Below are 11,773 nucleotides of genomic sequence, written 5' to 3' on the forward strand. Positions count from 1 at the left end.
TCAAACTCTAAAGACCACATCAAATGAACAGTTGGACACCATGTCATCTTAGCAGAAGGATAGCTAAAGGATTGGTCCAGTGATAAAAAAAAAATAAAAAAAAAAGACAATAAATTAAACATCATTCAACAAATGACTCATTAAAAAAAAAAACACACATAGCAAGAAGCTTTTTTCTCTTGGTTTTGGGAAGTACGAGTGACATAAATAAACAAACAAATAAATAAATAAACACACGTAAATGATGAGGATCTGTTTTGGAGCAAAAATGCTAATGAAGTCCTAAACCCCAAAAGTCACATATAAAACAAATTCATCAACCCCACTGCTGAAGCCCTGCTTGAGCGCGACAGAGCGTGTAAGTGATGTGTGTGTGCGCGCGCGTGTGTGTGTGTGTGTGCGTGTGTGCAGAAATATGCTTTCTCTCAGCGGAGCGATAAATAAAATTTTTTAAGCAAACAGGAAAAACTGTAAGTTCTCAGGCCACTGACACACAGACTCCCTCAGCAGTCAGACTGTGGGTTCAACAGAAGTGCCACTCTGGCAAATAACAATGATTTAGGCTTTTGAGCTGCAGACTGAGTCAAAACATATTTATAATAACACACAGACACAAAAAAAACTACTGCATATGTATGTGGTGCGAGAGGAGGAGAGCAGATGGCATAAGAGGCCGCGGACTGCATACTAACAGTGATATTTTAGGATTTGTCCTTTAAAGGCGTCTGATCTGCTGAAGTTTTTTTTTTTTTTCCATCAGTTAAAACCAGTGACGTTGCCAGATGTTGCTTCAGGAATTTGAATGAACCAGTCGCTGTTCATGTAACTGGTAGAGGAGGGCTGGTGCTTGGCCAATTTGTTTCCACAGGTACCGATAAGAAACGGCAACGATTAGCCTTTTCGGAACGGTCAAGTTTACCAGATTGTGAAAATGCTAAATTCACACCTTGACCAGCACAGGAGACTAAGATATTCATAACCCATCAATTGCTGTTCATGTTATGCTTTGACGGATGTAAATAATGTTTGGAAAATTGGACCCCCCCCCCGGATTCAGCTACAAAAGCCCTCTCACTTCCAACCCCATCGTAAAATATATGACAGCACCTGCGTTATAGGCTCAAAAGAATCCTCCCCTAAGACTGGTGCCACGTTAAATAATTCCACAAAAAAATAGTTCCAATTCCCAGAACTGACATGTACATCTGAAAGTGTTTTCGCTGTCAGGGAAACAAAATGGCTCACATAGGGGCAGCAATTTCGTTTCGAAGCAAAGTCGCAAAAGGGTTGACATGATAATACCGTGTGAATGACAGCCATCTCCTTCTCTCAGACATTTCAGAAAATATCTTCTCTTTTCCTGGCAGTAAAACCGGAGCCCTCAAGATCGCTCCGTGATAGTCGTGTCAGGAGTCTTTACCTCCTGTCCGGATACGGTCACGTAATCCAGAGCCGGGCTCCGGAGAACGAGGCGGATCTCGCGCCGGTGCTCCATAATCTCGGAAAGAACGACCTGGATTTCCTCCTTCCTCTCCCGGATCACGGGGAAGTCAGTCAGCTCAGAAAACAGTTCCGTTTTGTTACCTGCCCTGCAAAAGACAGTCAGTCTTCATATCTTCACCCATGCCCACTCTCTGATCAGACATTGACACCACAGCCGCTGGAAAACACTGGGTGATGTCGATACTGTTTCCGATTTTTAAAAAAATGTCTGTCAAAAATTGGTACAGTATAACTGGTATGAAAATGGTATAAAAAAAAAGAAAAGAAAAAAAGACTGGTATAACTTTGTATGTAGTTATCGACATATTCAGTTTCTAAGGGTTGCAGCTACAGTTTTAAACATGCACTTCCCTCTGTAATCTTACCAAATCTATTAATGGCACAAACACTATTACTGATTCTTCACTCACTTGGCAGCTTTCTCACTGAGCACCTTGAGAAAGTTTTGGGCGGGGTCAAGCAGTTGGGGCGTGTCCAGTAGTAGGCCCTTGAGGAGGGAGGAGTTAAGCTGAAACTGAATGGCGGGTATCATGGCTTTGAGTTCCACGCAGAGCCGGGAGAGTGTGCTGGTGATGAGGTAAAACTCCTGAGTGGAACACTGAAACACAGAGTGACATCACACGTGCCTCAGTATGACATCACATGTGACTCGGTATGACATCACACGTGACTCAACATGATATCAAACACTCCTAAACAGGATGTCATATATTCAAATCCCAAGAAGAAACACAAACACAGAACTTGTGGCCAATGCAGGTTCTCTGATAGCCAATTTATTTAAGATTACAACAGATTATAAAAACAAATTAAAAACAGCAGATAGTGCTGATATATGTCTTTCGAATACATGCATGCATTTTTATTTTGGAATACATATGCAAACACTTCCAGAGTGGAGATATTATACTATATGGAGATTATAAATTGATGATTATAAATTATTCATCGAAGCATCAATTAAATGATGAAAATAAGACCGATTCCTCAGACTTGTGTCGGGATGATATTAATCAAGCCCAAATTCTCATAAGCATGCCATCCACTTATTTCCATATTGTTATGGTAGCAAGCGACAAAGAGAGGCAATTAAATCCTAGCTTAGAATGAATTTATATACGCATGTATTTCCCCAAGGGCATATCAAACTCAGCACTAGTCACCTTAACTCACCACTACTTAAAATAATGAGGGAATAAATACCCAATGCATATTAATATTCATATGAACAACAGCCTGCTTGAAACTAAAGCAAAAAAACATAACTGAAATCCATGCAGTGACTCTTCATTGAAAAGCGGCAAAGGCAAAGTTCCTCAGGTGTCGTTTTGAATCATTCATAGCAAATTTGCGAAGAAGCAAAGCAGAGCGCCGCAAGAACGAAAACGGCTTACAGAAACAGAGAAAACCGACAAATTACTATGTGGTTGAAAGCTAAGGGCTGAAACCGTAATCATGGAAGGTTGATTGTGGGTGTGAGACTGCCTGTAAGAACAATGTCGTTACAGCTTTCGGGAACCCCCTTTCATTGGGGGGGGCGGGGGGGGGGGGGGGGGGGGCGCGTCGCACGATCGCAAACATCAACCCTGTAACACGCTGGTTCTGCAAGTCCTCAAAAGACCTTCTATAGCAAGAAGTTTCTGCTGCATTAAGCACAAACAACACCACCACCCCCACTACCACCACCAACAACAACATGAAATTCTAGTCAGTGTCCCCCAATGATAGTTTCAAATCAGCATCAAGCGAAGCACGTCTAAGACGTCTATCTAATTCTTGGTTTCATAACATAACAACAAGATAAGCCTTAATGAGACGACAGCAATAGAGGGGTCAGAGGAGGTTAATGAGGCCATTCGCCCTGTAAATGGTACATAGCAATCAAAACGCTTCCAAAAACCATAACTCTAGACGTCGCCTCTATTTTTTTCATTCCAATAATGGGGGCCCGTTCGACTGTAACAGACCATTAAACATCATCACTTTAACCTCCCGCCTGAGAGACGCATTTCGCTCACAATGACGCAGCAAGACAGAACACGACGAAGCGACTCTTCCAAACCGTTAGAACAAAAAAGGCAAAAGAAATTTCTAATAAGAGGTGAGACATGCAGTTATATCTCGTGGCCCCAAAAGACCCTGGCAAGATTTTGAGCCGAAAGAAGAAAAAGACATTCAGAGCAGACAATAAGATGTAAGTAAACGAGTATAACATGGGAAAATGACAAGAGTTGACAGACTACCAAGCTGGGTGGCTTTGCAAGTTGAAGAAGAGGTTTTTAATCAAGCTGTATTTAAATTGAGACTCATTTTATCAATCCGCCGTACTGAACTCCATAGTCAACTTGAGGCTTGACACATCCAAAAAAGAATGTGAGACTTGATTCGAATTCTTCTCTAAAAAAACTAAGCAGATTCAGAGAGTCAAACAACCGTTGTTTTTATCAACACTCGTCTCATGAAGGCACCACTGCCCATGGAAGAGAGCGACTGCTAATTTCAAGGTGTGATGGAGGTTGTGCTGGAGTCCAGCTCATGAGAATAGATAAACACCACCCTTGTTTCCAGGTCCCTCTTCAAGGACGGCTCTTAAGAACCTGGGTCTCGCTACTGGTTGTTAGACATGTCAGTCATGGGTAGAGGGCATGTATGAAATCTCTCAAAGTGAGAGACCGATGACTTTGGATCAGTTTTCATCTTTCCTCATCCTAATAAACATAAAACACATGAACAGAAGACTGGCTCTGAGATGCTTAACACATATGGGCCCTGATTTCAGATTCATCATGGCAATTCACGGTGACTGTTATGTGGGTCCAGGGGCATCGATTAAAGGGTCAGTGAGAGTTAAGTACCTTCTTATGGTAAATGCTACAAAGTCCCCGCTCCAGGTCCGGGAGACGAACCAGCAGGTCTCTGACGCAGGGAAGAATGTTGGACTCAGAAGAGAGGATTTCGGCCACAGCTTCCTGACGAGACCGGATCTCACTGAAAAAAAAAAAAAAAAAGAGAAAGATGGAAAAGAGGGGAAGGGAAAAATCGCGGGAGAAGTGACCCACTTTGTTTAAGCCAAAGTCTTAGACGTCTACTAAAAAAAATCTGTTGAATAACAATAGGATGGCATTAGACAAGCCACTCTTTGCAAATAACAAAACAGCACGAGATTTTTTTTTCTTGCTCAAACACAGTTAAAAAAAAAAAAAATTAAAAGAGGAATTCAACAAAGGGCAGTTAAGCTCGGTGAAGGGCCGGAGCAGTTCTCCATTTTAAAGCTAGACAGACCATTTTAACGAGAGGGATTCGAAAGGAGACTTTGGTAGAAAAATTTTTTAACCCCAAAGCAGGTTAAGCTGAGCTTAATTCATGATCACATATGGCTGATCTTATCCATAATCCACGAGGTCATCTCTCAACCCAGTTCTGATGAAACTGTAATCCTTCCAGGGACCAAAGACTGGGTCCACATACACACCAAACCCTCCCAGTAGCTGCAAAATTCCCTTACTGGAAACTCTGAAAACAAATCCATAATTGTCTACACTCAAGCTGATATTCTCCTGCTTATTTCAGAAATAACTAAAACTCAGCAAATGGGTTCTCATCAACGTTTGTTTATCCATTCCCTGAGACCCTTACGCTCAAGAATATCTGTGTTCTCACTCAGCATCGGCTATTCATAAAGCGCGTTAGAGATGGAAATCGATTCTAAATGCTCAAATTCCTGAGAATGAAGCAATGTCGCTACTTCTTCAAACACTTGGGAATGAAAGCTATTCATACATATTCATAAAAGTACATCTAACATTGACTGAAATTGAGGACATCTCATAAGCTTTATATAAGAGACTAATTTTGGATCTTTCTCAGATTTCTCAACGCGATACTACAGTACTTGGGTGAAAGGGGCAAAGTATATTAGTGTAGATGGTCGTTGAACTGTGGGAGCTGATCTTGGAGACATTCTTCGAGGTGAATTTTACTGCTTGTTAAAAGGAAGAATAAAATGGTTTGTCAGTACGTTTTGTGTCCCAGTAGTACAGGTTTTTACGCCAACCCTCTTTTTTCCTGTCATGGTGACTGATGGGAGCTGTGAGACACTTTATAAATGTGAGGCTAGTTCTGGAATAACAGACTCAGACGGCCGCATTAGGAGAAAACCAAAATGGTTCAGGTCATCAGACCCTCCAGGAGCAGATGGAGAATTACGGGCCCGATACGAAACCAGTGGCCGTTTTAGAGCACATGGGTCCAACGAGAATTCCTCAGAAGGGATACACCAACCCATTTAACACGAAGAGTTGAAACTCACGGTGTGGACTTCAGGGGCTGCGTGACCCATTTCTTCAACAGACGTTTCCCAAACGGAGTGAGCGTGTGGTCCAGAACCCACAAGAGACTGCCCTTGACGGCTCCTGTCGTCTGGGAACAGGACACAAGCATAATTAAAGCCGTCATATCCCCAGCTAAACCAGTCAGTAGTGACTGTCAATGATAATGAAGCAAAACACCCACAGACGACAGAATAGGAAGGAGGGAAAAAAATCCACAGTATTGAGATGAAAGCAGCATTTGGAAAACAAGTGCAGTCTTTAGCATTATGGCATAAATGAAAGTATAATGAAATTAAACTTTGTACTTGAACGGCAGGGTGTGCGTGTTCAAAATCCTTTTGTTAACTGCTGATTTTGTGCTGAGACAGCCTTTAAAGCAAAGTATTTAAAACAGCCTTTAAAGTAAAACTGGCTGCAAACAGAAATGAGTCAAAATTTGTCTGAAGTACCGAAATAACTGGGGGCCAGTCCCAATTCTTTCACATATGTCATTGACCTTGTGTCCTTCTCTACTACTTAGATTGAATGTACTGAAACAGCACCAGACAGACAGCATGCAAGTGCCTTACAGAGATTACTGGGCAAGAGAGCAAGGCCACAACGCAAGAGGGCACTGAAGCCTGTTGGGAAGGAGCCAGTCTTTTACATACACTCAAACACATTTTGTCCCATATCTGATCTAACCGCTGAACTCCAGCTGTTGAGGAACCAGCGACTGAACACATCCAGCTTTCCGGCCAGGAATCAACACAAGATGGGTCAACTCAACAGGTCACTCCATGACAGCTTTGAAAGATTGCAAAAGTCTACTCACCTGATTAGAAAGGATTTCCAGATTTTTCATGGTGGTCGCACTGAGGGCCATGAAGTCCATATCACTTGAAAGTCTTTTGAACGAACTATATCATACACAAAAACACACATTATAAGGACACACTGTCCAAACTATACAGGGCAAACATTAAACTATACCAAATAAAACAGAGAACAGAAACACATGCCCTCAAGTCTCACGTAGAAAGAAACAAAGAAAGAAAGAAAGAAAGAAAGAACTGAGAGAACGAACAAGGTTGTGTCTATTCAAATGCTACGTGTTAATTAAAACCTTTCAAATGGGCCACAGAGGTCTGAAGCTATGAATCACTTTAAACAATGGGGGTAATCAATCCTTAATTACATCTTGTTTCGCAAAGGGAAAAAAAAAAAAAAAAGAAAGAAGAAAAAGAGGTTCTTGATGGGGGTTTTGGTTCTGCGGTAGTTTGAATAAAGGGGGTGAATCAGTCAGTTCCTGTGTTGACTGCGTGGTTATATAACGCTAATAAAGACAACGGTGGTCACACACACATGCAAACATTTTGAGATTACGAGAGAAAAGTCCACACAGAACAGTCTAATCACACTGTTTGTTATTAAAGAACACGCTGGTGGGAGTCTTTCAACCTGCTTTTATATACAAAAAAAATTCAATTAAGGTCTTTCGCTCAAAATAAATAAGGCTTATATATCACAAATATCAGAGGCAATTAAATTGTAAATTGAATTTCAACTGCAATTCCATTACATGCCATGTGATTTTAATCAACCGATATTAATTTCTTTTTTCTTTTCTTTTCTTTTTTTTTTTTCTTTCACAACGTGACTGAAAATGAATTGAAACTGGATGAGTATTCCGCAAGTGGTTCCGGGAGGTAAGGATGAGGTTAGGTGCCCTACCTGGCACAAAGAAGCACCCGCTCCAGTTTAAACTCAGTCAGGTACTCAATGACTGGCCCCAGACTGCAAATCACTGTACTCTCCAGGCTCATGTAGAAATACTGGGACCCTAGAAAAAAAACCACAAAAAAACAAAACACAAACAAAAAAAAAAAAAAACCCATCATGGTTAAAAACCCTAACATACACATACAAACCGGACCTGGCTTGAACAAGTTTGTGAAAGAATGGGCCCTGTTCCAATAATCTCTCATGGTTCCCTTTTACCCTGTGGCCTTTTCTGCCAAAGTTACTAAAATTCTGACACGAAACGAATGTGTGGAAAAAGTACCAAACGAACAGACATCATTTCTTCACAAAAACCAGCATTTGTCCTGTTAATTAATAAAGGCCACCGAGAAAGGGGGCGCATTGAGAATTGGGACACGGCCCAGCCATCAAATATTTCACAATACTTCAGTGACTCAGGTCTGCCTTGACACATGAATCGATTTTAAATGCGTCGCTTTCTCTCAGTACCAGATAATAAAAAGCTGCGTCACAGAGTGACTTCAGCAGGAACGTGCAAACCAGGACGGTTATAAAAGACGGACGTAATGACACAGAAACGGTGAATGAAAAAGATTAAGATGCGGTCGCATTTGAAACGGCCTTGCATTCCTCTTCTCCTCAGTGCAGGACAATTCTCTGAGGACACACTGCAGCATCACCAAAGCCATGACGTCAGCAAGTCAACATCAACCAGCGCAATCTTTTACATCACTTCCTGTGTGTTAAACCGAGAGTGAGTGACTGTGATATATTGACTGTAGAAGGGCTTTTGATCCAAAAGAAGTTTTTTTTTTTTTTCCCCAGAAAATGCATTAGAAATAATGTCATTTCAGATTAACAGATTAACAAATGAACATTGCAAATGATATTACAAATCCTTCCAGATACAGATTAATGATACCAAAACAAACACAAGTGAACACTACACAGCTTAGACGTATTAAAACAACAATAATGTTTGTCAGTATGTTTATTAATGCCCTTGAGCCAGCAGCAGGGACGGAATATGACATTACTGAAAGGATCAGCGCTGGTAACGCACAGGGTGTTGAGCATAGGTGCACCATGGGTATTCTAAACCCTCTAGGCTTTATCACACATGACTTCTCCTGGATGACGGACAGCTCCAATGGATCTTCCCCTCCTCTCTCTCCCTCGGCAAACGATTTTTCAATTACGAGACAAAAGCTCACACACTGACCCGACCCACACGTCAGCCAAGACAAATAACTCTGACATGACTCAGCCGTATAACGTCCAGGTCAGAAATCGAGAAGGCTGCACAAATGAACCCCCACACACACACACGTATACCCATACACACACGCATGCACGCACACAGGCGCACACACACACAGGCACACACACACACAGACACACACACACACAGACACACACACACACACGTATACCCATACACACAGGCATGCACGCACACAGGCGCACACACACGCAGGCACACACACATGCAGACACACACACAGATAGACACACACACACGTATACCCATACACACATGCATGCACGCACACAGGCGCACACACAGATAGACACACACACATGCACACACACAGTTGCACACACACACAGACACATACACACACAGATAGACACACACACAGGTAGACACACACACATGCACGCACACACAGACACATACACACACAGACACAGCGAAAATGACAAGAGTCAAAGAGCATGAATTACCTTTGTCTATGCCTTCGGACATGTGGTGAGGAGAGTTTGAGTAGAAATCTTTGACCGTTTTCATCGCCGTGGGAAACTCAAACTGAGCGCTTTCCCGTTGCTCGATGCGAATGCGGTCATCGGCTTGTACACTTCAGAGAGTCGCCAGACGACAAAACCAAAAGGACACGGAGAGAAAGAGACAGACCTGTCAGTCAACATGGTTCTTTTTTTTTTTTTCTCATCACTTCCATTCAGTGTAACTGCCCCATGAAGCAAAAGTCTGGTCATTCGCAAAACGTCTTCAATTTTAATATTACCTGTTTATTACTATGCTTATCAGTCTGGTCCTTCACTAAATACAGTGTTATTTATTCATTTTCAGAGTCGAAACTTCACTTATTCAAAGGGAAGTTAAAGTCAAAGAAGTTGCTACATTAGGCCTTGCTGGTTGTGACCAATGACTCTGCACTGCGTCAAAACTGAATGAACCGAGACGCCATCAACATCATTCTACAGTGAAGAAACTGACAAAGAGCTATGAGAATTATGACCATTTTCCCTCTCACAAACTTCACAGCTAATTTCCTCTCTCGTGTTTTGCAGAAGTCTGGCATGAACTCTTCCTCAGCAGAGAACAGGTGCGTCTCGGCACACATGTGCGCGCGCACACACACACACACACACACACACACACACACACACACACACACACACACGTTCATATTCCCTCTCCCCACAGCCGTCATTTCATTCACTCAGATATCTCCTTCCATTCAGCTCCGTCGAGACTTCAAGGACGCAGTTTCCTTTTGTCGTTTGGCTGCTGTTGCCAAGGCAACCGCAGCAAACGTGCCTCGCAAGGCTCTCGTCTCCCGTTAACGCCGCTAACTCGTCCAAAAAAAAATGTCGTTCGGACCCAAAGCGTGGAGAGACGATAATGTATACGCGTAAAAAAAAAAGAAAAAAAAATTCTGAGCAACTTGGCAAAATATACTCTAAGACAGATTGGAAAAAACATAAACTAGGCAAAAATAAAAAAGACTGAGACAAAGAAGTAATGAAAAAAGAAAGTTAATGAGTGAGTGAGTGAGACAGTGAGAGAGAAAAAAAGAGAGAGAGAAAAGACAGAGAGAGAGAGTATGCACAAATGAGAGAGAGAGAGGGAGCTTCATAAAAACGGAGAGCGAGCTGCTCAAAAGAGGGCATTTTAACGATCCTAGGAACCAACGCTATCATGAGGCAGCTCTTTGTAAATGTGTAAAGGCATAGAATAGGGAGACTGTGGCAAATTGCTGAGACAGCTCCCTCTACAGGCCGAGCAGGCTACACCACACTGGCCGTAAGATGAGAGCAGCTCTTCTCTGGATGCCACACTCACTGCAAAAGACTCTCTCATCAGAATGCTACAAAACTCGTCAGAATAATCCCAGGACAATAAGCAAACGACCTCACCAGTAACCGTGACAAACGGTCATTCACGAGTTGATGGGATTTACGATAGTGAGAGTTTGTATTCTTCTTTACTGTTCTTTCTCTCCAGCATCAACACCCATTCAGATCCATTACGAAGAAACGTCTAAGGCAAGAAATCCCACGAGATTTACCAGAGTAAAGAAAACAAAAAAGCAATATTTTTCTGGTTCAGGAGCAAACAGGCTGTGGGTTTGGAATACACCTGAGTGTTTATCAATTTTATTGAATTTTATCTGATTTTCCATAAGTGTGACATGTTTTCGGGGAAGCACAAAAAAGCCACAAAATGCTAAAGACAATTAGGGGTGGATATGTTGGCAAAACGTTCCTGCCAAAAGGTCGACGCTTCAGTTCTGCACGAGGCCACTTAACTGAATCTTTTTTTTTTTTTTCCCCTGACTAATATTTGCTTTGATAAAGCTGTTTATTCAACCAAAAACACATGCAAATAGAGTAATGGTCTTTTCTTTCATCTAGGTTAATACAGGTTTTAATCTTGATTTTGTTTCACAAAAACCTCATTTTAGCCATAATGCCAGAGGCACAGAGAAATCAAAAGGTCTGAGTTTCAAAAAAAGAAAAAGAAAAAGAAGAAAAAAAAGAAACTCAAAACCTCCCAGTGAGACACAATTAGTGAAAATGAATATCATTTTTCGAGCGCGTCGCAGTTTATAACCAATGCCAGTTTTAACAGGCTACTGATTCTCCAGGAGGTCAAAGCTGTTTTTCCATCGCCGTCGTCATCCCAAAGTCCAAAATTCGTGGAAGATGAGCTCCTGGATGCGAGCAAGAGGAGTCAGACAAACAGCCTTTTCAGAGAACAGGCGCCGTTACAGAGAAAAGTTTCTCCCTCTCCAGCATCATTCAGGTGGTTTTCACAGGTGGGTGGTGGAGGCGATTCTTTGCAGCGATGTTTGTGTCACGGCGGCACCTGCAACCCCCTTGAGGGTCTCATTAACGCGGCCCCCTTAAGGAAACTGCTCGGCGACGGTTGCTACGGGGGCCTGCCCAGG

At 42.2% G+C, this 11,773-nt stretch overlaps 1 protein-coding gene across 1 annotated transcript in view; it reads right to left on the reverse strand.

Moving 5' to 3' along the window:
• The window catches only part of msh3 (mutS homolog 3 (E. coli)), a 43,062-nt gene that overhangs the window by 21,317 nt on the left and 9,972 nt on the right, over positions 1-11,773 (reverse strand). Inside the window, exons 9-15 of the mRNA XM_030791789.1 lie at positions 9,306-9,436; positions 7,548-7,656; positions 6,649-6,733; positions 5,813-5,922; positions 4,359-4,491; positions 1,914-2,089; positions 1,421-1,589 (exon numbers count right to left, since the gene is read on the reverse strand). Coding sequence (XP_030647649.1) covers positions 1,421-1,589; positions 1,914-2,089; positions 4,359-4,491; positions 5,813-5,922; positions 6,649-6,733; positions 7,548-7,656; positions 9,306-9,436 — 913 coding nt within the window. The remainder of the gene's footprint in view (positions 1-1,420; positions 1,590-1,913; positions 2,090-4,358; positions 4,492-5,812; positions 5,923-6,648; positions 6,734-7,547; positions 7,657-9,305; positions 9,437-11,773) is intronic.

Source organism: Chanos chanos, chromosome 14, assembly GCF_902362185.1.
Source record: "Chanos chanos chromosome 14, fChaCha1.1, whole genome shotgun sequence".
Lineage (NCBI taxonomy): Eukaryota > Metazoa > Chordata > Actinopteri > Gonorynchiformes > Chanidae > Chanos > Chanos chanos.